Source organism: Camelus dromedarius, chromosome 3 (assembly GCF_036321535.1).
Source record: "Camelus dromedarius isolate mCamDro1 chromosome 3, mCamDro1.pat, whole genome shotgun sequence".
NCBI lineage: Eukaryota > Metazoa > Chordata > Mammalia > Artiodactyla > Camelidae > Camelus > Camelus dromedarius.
In genome coordinates this window covers 106,747,748-106,761,120 of record NC_087438.1, presented here as the reverse complement: position 1 = coordinate 106,761,120, position 13,373 = coordinate 106,747,748, and the positions used below count along the sequence as shown (strand labels likewise).

Here is a 13,373-nt window from a genome sequence, read left to right as displayed (position 1 = left end):
CTGTCCTTTCTTTTGTTGATGTGGTGTATCACATTGATTGATTTGTGTAGGTTAAACCATCCTGTATCCCTGGGATCAATCCAACTTGATCATGGTGTACGATCTTTGTCATGAGGTCTGTTTTTACTATGAGTGGTTGCCAGCGTCTGTGTGTTGGCTGTTATCCCTTTGATTGGGGGTGTAGCCAGTGTTGTGGTGATCGATTTCATTTTTTTTACTCTTAGACCCTGGATTCATTTGGAGTTTATTCTTGAATATGGTGTAAAAAGTATGGATCTACTTTCAGCGTTTTCCAAGTGGCTCTCCAGTTGGCTCAGCACCATTTATTTAAAAATCCACTTTGCCCTGTGATTTGAGATTTCTCACCCACCCCATCCCAAGACTTGGAGGAGCATCTGAGTCAAGAACAACTGAGCTACTGAGAGTCCATGCTGGGACAAGAGCTAAAATAAGACTGTGAGAATGATACCCAAAGATCCAGGAGGGGAAAAAAGGCTGGAGAGGTCACACTGCAAAGGGAAGGCTCAAAGGCCAACCAGGGAAGCTGGATGGTGATGGGACAGGATGAAGCAGAGGTAACAAGCAGCTCATGAGACAGAAACAGAAGTTAGTTCCTGAAATCTTCTCAGCTCCCCGTCGCGCGGCCACAACCTTCCAGACAGACACAGCCCACCTCAAAGGAGCTCCGGAAAATCCTGAGATGTGCTCAATGAGAAAATGTACAGCCATGACAGAGGAGGAATTCTCAGAAAGTTAAAAAGATTTATTATCATTCCAGGCTTCAATGAACCCACAACCCAGGGTTGATCATGAGTGAGAACAATGTCATGGTAGGACAGGACGGTGAACAAACCCAGGCAGCTGGCATAAGTCCACCTCTCTTCACTGGATCCCCGCTCCACACAGCAGCTGCTAGTGGTCCAACTCTTCAGCATCTACCCCACTCATCCTGGCAGTGCTCCAAGGGCAGGGAGGCAGCCTCATTTTCCCTGAGCTCACATCTCTGAGGCTGCATCTACCCCCACAACACTGGAGGAGGCTTCTAGGGTCAGACATGATGGATTTGGCCCATTGGAAGGAGAAACAGTGCCAGAGGAGTTGTCTCCAGGCAAAAAGGACAAGGCATACCTGTTCTTACATCCAGGGTCACAAATTGGCCACCCATGAGTCAGACTTCCCCACTGACAGGTCTGTTTGGTCCCTTCTGCCTGCTCAGTGTTTCAAAAAACAACTCATTGCCAGTATTTAAAAATTGATTTCATATAAAAGTCTGGACTTCTGGCTTCTCTCAGGAAAACAGAATTCAGAATATTTGGCAATGTTGGACCCACATTCTCATGTGGTACTTACTGGACATAGCTAGACAGCAGCTGCCCTACAGACTGGATGTGCACTTTCCAACTCACCCTAGTCCCACATCCCTGATTATAACCCCAGTGGGAGTGGGCAGCAGCTGCCTCAGATCAGTGCTATTATACAAAAGTAGAATGGAAGACGTGCCCAGAAGCAACATGTTCCTCCTGGTCATCACTCATTAATGTCTTGTGCTTAGCCCTGCAGGCACCTGAGTTTGCAGACCATCTTAAACACATAAAGCACTCTCAAATATCTCTCCCACCACATGGCCTGCCTCTCCAGGATACACTGTGCCTCACTGTTAACTGGGCAAGTCTAGAAAAGAACACTAAATTAATCACAGAACTTAATGGAAGAATAGACTGAGATCAACTACTTTAGGCCCTTCGTTGTAAGAGGGGTTGAAGTAACATGAAAACTGTTAATACTGTCATTCTGCTTTTAGGCTGGTCAGTGACATTAAAAAAGGCAATGAGAAAACCATAAAGGTACTTCAGGAAGATGAGACTGGGTCAGTCTGAACTTGGGGTCACAAAACATGTTAGTCCAATTCCTTGATGGTTTAGCAAACGAGTTAAGCTCTTAGAAAGCAATAGGGGGTGAGGAAGAAAATGCAGTGGCCAGCCCAGTAGATGGCCTGGGCTGTCAAAAAGCACTGGCTTATCCTCCCTTAGGTTAGGGCTGCTTGTCCACACCTAATAATTGTGTAAACAGCATAAAATGTGACTGTGACTTTCAGAGAGGGGAGCATCATCATTGAGGAAAGGGGCTTGAAAAAGGACAGAGAGTAGAATTTGGCCAGTGCCAGCATAAGACAGAGACATTCACCCCCTCTTCATTCCACCGTGGCAGGTTCCACCTTATCTGGCCTTTAGGGAGAAAGAGATCTTGACGCAGGCCAGATGGTTCCCGCCGCTGCTCAGTTTGCTCTTGATTCGGTAGTTCCCGGTGCTGAGCCAGGCAGGCAGCTGCAGGCTGGGGAGCTCGATGTTACTCCTGGGCATTATGTAGACGCCCTGCAGGAAAGGCAGTGCACCACAGGTCATTGGGAGCCTATGGACAGTACACTCTCCTGGAGTGACCTCTAGGGTGGCAGCCAGGAACTACCCCTCTTCCCACTCTCCTAAGAGCATGGAATGTGACGACAGTAAAAGGGCACTGGAGGTCAAATCCAGCTTCATGTCTCCCATTCCACAGATGCATGAACCAAGGCCTCCAAAAGATAAAGTGATTCAGGATAGTCCTATCAGTTAACATCCATAGATATGCAGATTTGCAGGAGAAAGTGTCTCCACACCACATGCCTCTACCCCAGCCACAGTAATGCTCTCCTCTCCCTATACTTACTGCTTTTAAGGGACAGTGGCAGGGAAGCCCATAGGTGTGCAGAGGTTCTGGGCAGTGACTCCCAGGGGGAATTAAGTCATCAAGTGTATCACAGATGTTCTCATAGATGCAGCTACCAGTTTGTTCCACACATGGTATTTTAATCCAGATGCCAGCCACTTCCTTCTCCACAGTTAATTCCACCTGGTGAGAGAGTTGGAGAAAAAGTGTAAAATTCCAAGGCAAACATAGCAGCTCCTCTGCCTTCTTTAAAGGCCAGCATCTTATTTTAATCACAGAATTTTTAACTGGATGGGATCTTGGAGATATCCCATTTCTGATCCAAAAATAACAATATAGTGGCACCTGCCCCAATACTATCCTTTCTTGTGCCCATGGCAGACATTAATAATCAAATGTGACTTTTTCTCTCCCTTTCTTGTGCCCATGGCAGACATTAATAATCAAATGTTACTTTTTCTAAGAACCACGGTCTTAGAATTCTTTCAGTGGTCACTGCCCATTGATGGAAGTTGAAATGCACTTGTCATCTAATTGTTTAACTGGCATCTAATGCACTGCTCATTGGCTAACTGTGGCACTGCTTCTAAACTTTCCTTCTGAGCCCAATCTTGGCTTCAGAACCTTCTCCTAACAGAACTTCAGGAAGCTACCATCAGCTGATTGGAGTTGGTTACCAAGATGAAACCTATGTGCTATTCTTGGATCCTGTTTTCTCTGTACCGCCATGGAAGACAGAACTTAAAACAGTAGGAATTTATAGGGAGATTATTTTGGGGACTGGTATTAGGAAGATCTTCATAATCACACTGAGGTTACAGCAGACAGAACTACCCAAGAAGAGGTGGGCTCCCTGGACCCACCCAGCTGGAAAAGCTACAAAAGGACCCCTGCAGCCAGAGAGAAGCTGAATGAGAAGATCTATGAGTGCTTCGCACCTCCATGCTGCCACAGTCCTGCTCTGTTCTGGAGGTTAGGGCTGAGCCAGCTGTGCCTGGCATGTGCAAAGCATTCACTAAGTATTAGCTGCCTAAGAGCCAAATGACTTGTCCCTTAGGACCATGTTTGTATGCCCCCACCCCAAAGATATTGGGGAAAATTGTAAGGAAAGGGCAGGAGGAGTTTAATCTCATTCCCTGTGGGTGTTCTGGCTAGAAACCACTCTCGGCTGTGACATTCCAGCATTCTTTGAATCCCAGCCTCCAGGCTCACTTGATTCAGGGCTTCTGTTTCTAAGAGGTAAATCCTGGATGGGCACTTACTCCCCCAGACCCTGCTGGGCTCAGGCTGGCTCCCCAGGCTGACAACTCAGTCTTCCACCTGCCCCAGGTGTCAGGACCCAGGCCCAGGAGGAAGGGTCAGCCACACCCTATATCCTGAGTGGACAGACTCAAATTTGTCTCATCCCACTCTGCTGACATAATGTTTCTGCCACCCGTATTCCCCCTCCCAGCCCTCCTCTCTCCTCTCCTGCCGAGCCTGCTCCAACCCCTTTACCAAGGAAGAGCAGAGGGCCTGGGTGGAATGCTACTTCAGCTACTTCCTAGTACGGTGCCCTTGGGGAATTTCTTCTTATCTCCATTCCCAAATAAAATGGGATATTTTAAAGTGTCTGCCTCTTTACAAGGTCCCATTGAGTGAGACAATGCTGGTAAAACACTCTGCATAGTGCCTGAAATCCAAAAATTACCTCCTACTGGACTACCTCTCCCTTAGCCAATACCCATCCTTGTTTTGCCAATATTCCAATGAAAGTTAGGCCAGTTATGTCTTGAACAAGAACACCAGTCCTGCCTGGGCTCCTCCCACCAGACTGGAAGCCTCTGAGGCTGCATCCACCAGAAGGAGCCATGCCTCCCCCAACCAGGATAAGCACGGCACAGACGTACTCAGTGGGGCTCAACAAACTTAAGGCAACAGCCATGCTTACCATTTGGGAACTACCAACCATGGCTCATTTTCCAGTCCTCATTCTCAGTCTGCTTGCTCATATGGCTCAGAAGAGCAAGCAACACTGAGTAATGAGGGACCACCAACCCCTCTCATCCAAGACTTCCTTGGCACCTCCACAGCTCTACCTAAATAAACTAGTGTCATGGGACCAGCTTTGACAAGACAGAGGCACCGATGTATAATGGAATCAGGATGCCCACACCTGCCAGAGCCCTTGGGCAAGTCCCCTTCCCTTCTCAAGCCTCTGTTCCTCCATCTTGGCCATGGAGTATTTGTATCTCATGATCTTGAAGAGATACACAGACCTACCAGTTCTGACATCCTAACGGTCAAAATTTCTTACAGATTAAAAACAATGTCTCCTTCTCTTGGCCTCTAGCTCCAGGCTAGGCACACAAGGCTCTAGATAAAGACCCACTGATAGCCACTGACTTGAAGGGGAGCCATTTGATGAGACTGGGGAGGGCTCAGGCAGAGGCGTTGCAGGTACAGTGGAAAAAAAGTTAAACCATCAGGTCTGAAAGCCACAAGTCTAAAAGCCTGAAATAAGTGTGCATGCCAAATGCAGCAGTGATTTACAATTCCTGAGGGTGGCGAAACCAAGGTCTCAGAGGGTGGAACTTGAGAGCTCAAAGAAAGGAGTTCTAAATTATGCCAAAGCCTGTGGAACACATCAAAAGAAGAAAAGGGAGTTCCTGGACAGACTCCATCCTTGCCCATGGCTCACAGAATCTAGGGCATCTAACTTCAAAAAATTTCAACTGGGGTTAAGGCCACCCAGGTCCCAGATGGGGTTTTTGATTAAAGAAATGTCACTTCAGCAAGATCAAGTGGCTCTCCTGCCACTAACAAGCTGCGTGGCTGGGACCAGTCACTCCTCTCTGGGCCCCAGTAACAAGGGTAGTAGCCATTGACGTCAAGAGCCCTCCAGGCTTATGCAGTGCTTGAGTCTAGGCGGCTCTCCTGGGGGGTCTTTGCTGGCAAGGAGAAAGTCCTGGGGTACTCCCCTGCAAAAACTCCAACCACTAATTCCACCACCTTGCCAGAAAGAGCTCGGGGACAGGAAATACGGGATAAAGACACCAGCCTAGGATGCTGACCTGGGGTAAGTTACACCTTTCTCTGAACCTCAGGGTCCTTTATCTGTAAAATGAGGCTAATCATCTTTTTCTCCTGTGAGTGGTGAGAGGCCTTCCTTTAATAGCTAGTATGCATATTCCTTGAAAAGATAAAGAAACTAAATCAAAAACATACACAAAAGAGAAATGTAGGAGGAAGGGGCAGTGGGAATCTGAATTCAAGTTTTACAAAGCTCAATGGCCCAAGTTTATGACAAGTAATAAAGTACAGACTTATGATGGCTCAACTTGCAATTTTTTGATTGTACGATGGTGAAAAGCAATATACACTGAGTAGAAACTGTACTTCCAATTTTGAATTTTGGTCTAGGGCTGGCGATACACACTACTATCCCCTCTAGTGGGATTATACTCTCCCAAGCCTGCCACATGATCACGATGGTAAACAGCTGATGCACTTAAAACCGTTCTGTTTTTCACTTTTAGTATAGTATTCCATAAATTACATAAGATATTCAACTCTTTATCATAAAATAGGCTTTGTGTTGGACGATCTTGCCCAACCATAGGGAAACTTAAGTGTTCTGAGCATGGCTAATTATGCTGTTCAGTATGTTAGGTGTATTAAATACATTTTATACTTGCAATATTTTCAACTTATGACAGGTTTACTGGGATGTAACACCTTTGTAAGTTGAAGAAGATCTGTAATAGAAAAGGGAGTAGGAGGTGGGGGAGAACCATCTTAACAAACTGCAAAGAAACCAGGAAAAGCAGGCTGGGGGAGAAAGAGTTTCCCAGCTTTCTCCTTCCAAGTCAGCTGCACTGCATCAGCTTCTTGGAAATGCTCGCAGTTTGCATGGCAACAGGGGGAGATATGCATGGTGGCCAGCCCACCAAGGAGCCCTATAATCCAGACTCAGCAGAGGGAACATGGAAATGTGTGACCTGGTAGAAGATCACTTGAAGAATAGCTAAAGAAAATGCAGTGGCCTCGCCTGGAGAAGACCTGGAAAGAAGTGTGAGGGAACACAGAGCCTGAGAACCATCTGCATATACAGGACTCTGGGTCAAAGGGGCCACAGGAAGAGACTGATACTAAATGAAATTCTAACAAATCTAACACATACTGAGCAGGTCTTGTGGGCCAGGCCATGTGCAAAGCACTCTCCATGTAATCAACTCAGTAATCACTCAAAGAAACCTATGAGGCAGGGGCTATGTTTAACCAAGTCAAAATGTAGTTTCAGGGACACTGATTCCAAATCAGAAAACTTTCAAAGAGTTAAAAGAAACTGGTGGCAGAAAAGATCTTCAGGACAGGCTGAAGGCATAAGAATATGGTATAAAGGTGGCAATTCAAACCAGTGAGGAAAGGACTACAATGTATGGAGTTGCAATGGATACGTAGAAAGCCTCTATTGTTCTGTACGGAAACATGCAAGTATCCACCCCCAGCAGACATGAATGAACTGGTTATCCTCAAAGAAAATACAAAGGCAAATAAACTTAGGCAAGGACATTTAACCTCATTAGGGATGACATAAAAGACTGGAAAAGATTTTTAGAAAATGGTCACTATCAACAAATGCGTGGAAATAGGCAAAAATCTCTTGTTGCTGGTTAGAGGATAAACAGGTTCAGACATTGGGAGGCACATTGGCAATATGTATCAAAAGACCTAAAAAGTCTAAGTCTAGATAATCAGAAAAGTATAAAAAGATGCATGACAAGGTTACTTTCTGCAGAGGTGTTTATATATAGCCAAAAAAACAAATAAATAACTACCCTGGAACAAACTAAATGTCTGACAACAGATTTCTTAAGTAGATTATGCCATCTACAACAGAATATTTCTGCCATTAAAAATGATTAGGTAGATCTACTCAAATGCCATAAAAAGAGGTGAAACATAGTATGATACCCCAAAAAAGCGAGTTTAATCATGTCACATTAATCCCATTACTATCAATGTAGAAAGAATTCTGACAGGATATATAGATAGCTAATAATGATTATCTTGTGAGGAGTTAGACTGCAAGAGGGCATTTACGGGGAGCACTGCGTATTTATATAAATATATATATATAAGTCCATTCAAAATTAATATGTATGCTATACGCCATGGTATGGAAGAAAGTTCCAAGGACTAACCTACAAAGTGTTAAAAGTGTTTATCCCTTATCCACAAGGTAGTGAGATTTCAGGTGATTTCTTTTATTTTCCCCCCTTTTTGACTGTTTGTGTTTTGTAAAGTGACTACATATTACTTGCTAATTGATGAGTCTGTTTCATAATTAACAACACCACTAAAACCAAACTGCCCAGCCCGAGCTGGCTATCAGACAGTCTACAAATCTACACTTCCTTTGCTGCTCTGGGATTCCAGGATTCCAAAATTACTCATAGTTCCTGAGTATACATTCCTCAGGACCCTGCCTTCTGACCAATGGCACCTTCCCTCCAGCACCTCCCCATCCCCGACCCCTCTCCCAGCCCCCAGGCTTACCTTCTGAGGACTACTGAGGCGGATAATGGTCTTGACATCAACACTGACAGTCACGGTCCCAGGAATTTTAATAGGGTCAGGTTCCAGAATCAGGTTATTTAACACTACGGGGTCCTTCTCACCACAGTTTTCCCAGGAAAAGCCACCAAGCTGGGAGAGCCAAAGACAATAAGGCAGTAAGAAAAGAGAAAATAAAAATTGACAAAAGGAACTCTCACAGGTCAGAAGAATCAACAGAACAAGTTACTGCCAATGTGCGCTTGGGTGAGGTACCTGCCCTCTCTGAGCTGCATCTGCAACTTCACATCTATAAACCTGTGATGACACTGGTCCTACCCATGTCATTAGCAGGACTAAACTAAAAGACGCAAAAGACACAATCTCCCAAAAGTGTGCTGTGAACTACAGAGCACAATATAACTGACCTTCAACCTCAAAACAGGAGAGTAACCACATCTGCCTTTGGTAGATATCTTCTCTGATCCCCCACCTCTCTGCTCCCCACTCCTCTCAAGCCAGTCTTGGCATCTCCTTAGAAGAAAATTCCTAGAGGATTCACCTTTGCAGCCCATGCCCAGGACCCTATTGGTGTCACACCCCAGACCCAATACAGGGCCAGGAACAATAGGAAACACAGAGCACACCGGGAAACCTAGCAGCATCCAACACCCCACCCTCAGAGGAGTGCATTAGCCCACGGAGGGACTAGAACACACACGAAAGTTCCCAGGGGGCCGCTTGTTGATGAACAATCCCCGGTGAACAAACTTCCCCAGTCCTAACCAGGGCTATCTTACTCCCATCCCATTGCTCACACCTTCCACCACCAACCCCTCACCCTGAGTCACCCCCTCTCCTCTGCTGAGCCATATCTCCTCCTCTTCCTCTGAACCCCCAAGAAGTCCCCTGATTCCACCATCGTGTCTAACTACACATGACCACTGACTCCCCTCTCCCCCAGAACCCTGATCTTTAACACTTCCTACACCGTGCAGACTCTGCCCATCTACTCACACCTTTCCCAAGCCCCTGAAGGCCACCTTCAAGAGACTTTCAGCATTCCCACCATGCACATTCCATCTTAGAAGGAAAACCTGATGGTCCTACATCCCCACGCTGACTCACCTCACCAACACACTCACAGTTAGGTGGGTCAAAACAGAATACCTAACCCCAGCTAGGCTGACAGATTCTCTCTGCCTCCAATTTGGGAATTGAGATGGAGGCAAAATCACTCAGAGGACTTTGGGCTTTGTCATGGGGTCACAGCTTTAAGATTGGGCCAGAACATCGAGACCCATGACCAAGACAAAAGGACAAAAACAAAGGATTCTGCTGGTCTATGGAAAACAGAATGGATGGAGTCACCCTTCCCCCCTCTACTGGACCCCTCATCTAAATAGGCAGTTCAGGATAGCAGCCAAGGGCGTGTTTTTTGGGGTGAGATATGGCGTAAATCAAGGCTTTAGTTGGCAGACGTGGGTTGAAATCATTGCTCAGCCATGCAAGTGCGTATCCTGTGATTCTAAAACCAGTTTCCCCTTTGGAATTGCAATTTCCACACCTTTTAAGTGGAGTCATTTATACTTTCCTCTCAGGCCTTACAAGGGTAAGAACACGTACATAAAGCTTATAACACAATGCCAGGCACAAAGCATGAGCTGGCTCCCTAAATGACAGCCATTAGACATCCTAGTCTCCACTTCCTGCCATTAGCTCCATGAGATTCCTTGTATACCTGGAATAAACTTCCCTTTACTTGAGCTTCTTGGAATGAGTTCTGTCCCTTGGAATGAAACATCATGCCGTGACTAAAAAGCAGGACAGGGTCTGATTCATCCCTGCGATCCCCAAGGCCCCTTAGGCAGGATAGGTACCAACAAGTGTCTCCTTCAACATGCATTCCACAGATATTTATGGAGCAATGATCAAGGCCCAGGGCTAAGTGCTGTTAATAGAGGTAAACAATTAGAAATGTGCCTGCCTTGCCGTGAAGTGCTTACAGTCTAATGTAAATAAATATTTATGATGATCTCAGGGTGCCATAAAAGAAACTAATAGAGGGGCATGTTGAGAGTAACAAAGGACTCACTAAAATAGAGAGATGAGGAAATGATACTTAAGCTGGACTCATGCAAGACGAGGAGTCAGCGATGCAGTACAAAGAGAAAGAAGGTTCAAGCAGAAGGAACATGGGCAAAGGCCCTATGGTGGAAAGACGCTCAGATGCTCTGGACTCTACAAAGAAGGCCAGTGGACTACATGTAATGAATGAGGCACCCAGATGAGCTTAGAGGGGTGGCAGGACCTCACAAATCATAGTAGGAGGCTGGATTTCCTGTAAGTGCAATGGGACTCCATTGCAGGAGAGTGCCATGCTCTGGTTTATGGTTGAAAACGGATGGCAGAGGGTCAAATCTGGAAGTACAGAGACCAGTCAGGATTCTACTATCAAATGAAAGAGTGCCTGGGATTAAGAGCTGGGCGGGAGGGTGGGAAGGAGGACTAGCCATTTTCTGGAGCTGCTTTCACAGATTCCAAGGCAGCCTGATTCACACTGAGGACTGATTCCAGGCTGGAGGCAGTGTCCATTGTGCCCTGCTCCCACCTTCCCCCAGGCCCTGGTTTTCCCTGAGGCTTCCCAATGCCTGACTACAGGCTTCTGTGGCAATGGATTCTGCAGCTGAGTCCAGCCTCATCCAGAAAAAGGAAGTATGAAGGATTAGCAATGCCCAAGGGCAGGCCTGCCACCAGATTGTTTGTCATCCCAGCCTAGGCCAACATGTGGGAAGAGGCAGCGTATGGCAGAGGGGGAAGGCACAGCTGTGGAGGCAGAAATATGGGTCCAGACCAGAGACCTGGATTAAAGTCATACCTCAGTCACTCTCACTAACTGAGACCATGGATCAGTTAACCTCTCTTGAGGCTCAATTTCCTCATCTATTCAATGGTCATAATTAAATTTTCTCACAGGGCTACTATAAGAGTGAGAAGCTTGTACACAGAAAGTATAGGTCATAACTCCTCAAGACTGTCAAGGCCATGAAAACACAAGATGTTAACATTAGGGGAAACCAAGTGAGGAGTATGTGGGAACTCTGTACTATCTCTGCAACTTGGCTGTAAATCTGAAATTATTCACCTAAAAAATTTATTAGGGAAGAAAAAGCACAGAGCTCAAGACATAGCACAAAGTATGTGCACAAGAAATGACAGTCATTAAACAGTATCACAGTCTATTAAGCACCTACTGTAGCCTGGCCTGGGGTTCTTCTCTGCTGTTATCATGATATCTAAAGCTCACCACAGCCCAGGTCACAAGACTGGTTAATGCTAGAAGAAGAAATGGAACTCGGGTTCCCGAAGCACAAAGACTGTCACCCTACAGCCTTCATCTGGCCCAGAGTCTCAGGGTTAGGGCTCTGAACCACATGAGCCCAAAGACCCAGATGAGAGCAGACAAGGATGGAAAATGCCACTTGCTGTGTAATCTTGGAGGAGTCCCCTATCCACTAGGAGCCTGGGTAAGGTGAGTGAATCCCCTGATGTTTCATGGCCCCTCCAAAACTGCCAACTTAAGACCCTCTGGTCTGGGATGGCATCCCAAGACAATATAGGAGAACAGGGATGTAGGGCAAGCTCGAGGTTTAGCCAGACCACCTCATAACGGTAAGCACTGGAGCCAAGAGAAACATTCTCAACCTACGCTCAGGGACAAACTAAATCCTCTGGGCAAATAAGGCCAAGAGGTCCTTACTCCTCCATTCAATAGGCAAAATAGATGCCTTGCCCCTGGGGCAGGGTGAGGCTGAGCCCACTTTTACATTGCTTTATAAATTTAAGATTTAAGAGGTTTTCCATCCATGGAAGCATTTCCCTTCACCCACAGCCATCAGACAAAGTCAGGTTGGTGGCATCCAGCCCATTTTACAGATGAGTAGACCAAGGCTCAAGAAGCCCAAATGCCATGTCCATGGATTAAAGACAAAGGGATCAGAAGATGAGCCTCCCAGTCCTATTCCACTTTCCCCTACACCCCCCTGCTCTTTGCTCTGTAATATTTCTAAGGAGGTTGGAGGTAGTGGATCTAGGCTGGGCCTCTCTCTCTTTGTGGCCAGAGATATTAAGTGACTTGTCTCCAGCTATGCAGCAAAGAGAATGGAACTAGGCTTTTCTGTGTCTTAGAATGACAGAACTTTGCTTTCTTGAGGGTCTGGGGCAAAGGGTGACTGAGAAGAGATGGTGAAGCTGGGAGGTTAGAGCCTCTCTATGGCTCACATCCAGGAGCAGGGCTGGATCTTTGTCACCTGAAGAACAAGTCTGGACCTTCTGGCCTGAAGAGCCTCTCAAATCCACCCTCCCACCTGGACAAGCACCGCCTCAGAGCAGTACAGAAGGGGAGGTGATGGCTGTCAGGCTTTTGCATGGGGGAAAAATTGGGGCAAGTAAACGGGGCTGAGTCTCTGGCTTGGGAGCAGATCTTTAGTCTTGCAGTTCTGCAAAATTTCACTCAGACGTTTGGAAAGAGGACAGGAGAGTACAGACGGGAGTGAGATTAACCCTTCCAAAATAATCTGGAGCAGAGCAAGGCCTTATAGCCCACCCTCTGTACAGATAGAAACCCAACCGAAACTCGTAGAGAGAAAAGGACCCACTCAGAGTCTAACAGTGAGTGGCTTTGCAAGGCTCTGCTGCAGAGAATTCTAGAGACCGGAGTAGCCACCCCCATATCCCAACCCCACCCGCACACCCCAACCTGGGTTGGGATCCTGGAAGCAGCTTCCTAAAGGACAGGGCGCTCACCAGTGGCGGGCGGTTTGCAGTAGCCGCTGGGCCGGCAAGGAGCAAGCCCAGGGAGATCAGGAACGCAGCCTGCAGCAGAGGGATCATTGCAACGGGTGGGTCCGCGCTGGGTTAACCACTAGATTTGCGGCGGCGGCGACTCCTTTAAATACCTGCCTGCACTGGTTATGCAAAGCTGTGCATCTTTATGCAAAGCCGACCGTCGCCACTTCCCTGTTCGCCCCGCCCCCTCCGGATCTGAGCTTTCAAGGCCTGGAATTGGACAGATCTCTCCCGACTCCGCCCCACAGAGGTTGCTCCTTTAGCCCCTCTCTCCGAGCGTGGGC

General features: G+C 46.8%; 1 protein-coding gene across 1 annotated transcript; it reads right to left on the bottom strand.

Annotated features, from left to right (window-relative positions):
• Window positions 1-2,074: 2,074 nt before the first annotated feature.
• On the bottom strand, window positions 2,075-13,373 carry GM2A (ganglioside GM2 activator). Its single transcript, XM_010987279.3, has 4 exons — window positions 13,048-13,373; window positions 8,245-8,394; window positions 2,704-2,886; window positions 2,075-2,372 (listed from the first exon to the last, which is right to left on the bottom strand). Exons 1-4 carry the CDS (start codon window positions 13,132-13,134, stop codon window positions 2,217-2,219), a joined length of 576 nt encoding a protein of 191 aa, XP_010985581.2. The 5' UTR covers window positions 13,135-13,373; the 3' UTR covers window positions 2,075-2,216.

Bases quoted from the DNA above. Each gene is read 5' to 3' on its own strand.
- GM2A (XM_010987279.3), bottom strand. From the start codon at position 13,134: ATGATCCCTCTGCTGCAGGCTGCGTTCCTGATCTCCCTGGGCTTGCTC. The intron at 2,887-8,244 runs GTAAGCCTGGGG...CTCTCTCACCAG, and splicing joins GCCTCAGTAGTCCTCAGAAG to GTGGAATTAACTGTGGAGAA. The intron at 2,373-2,703 runs GTAAGTATAGGG...CCTTTCCTGCAG, and splicing joins GCCACTGTCCCTTAAAAGCA to GGCGTCTACATAATGCCCAG.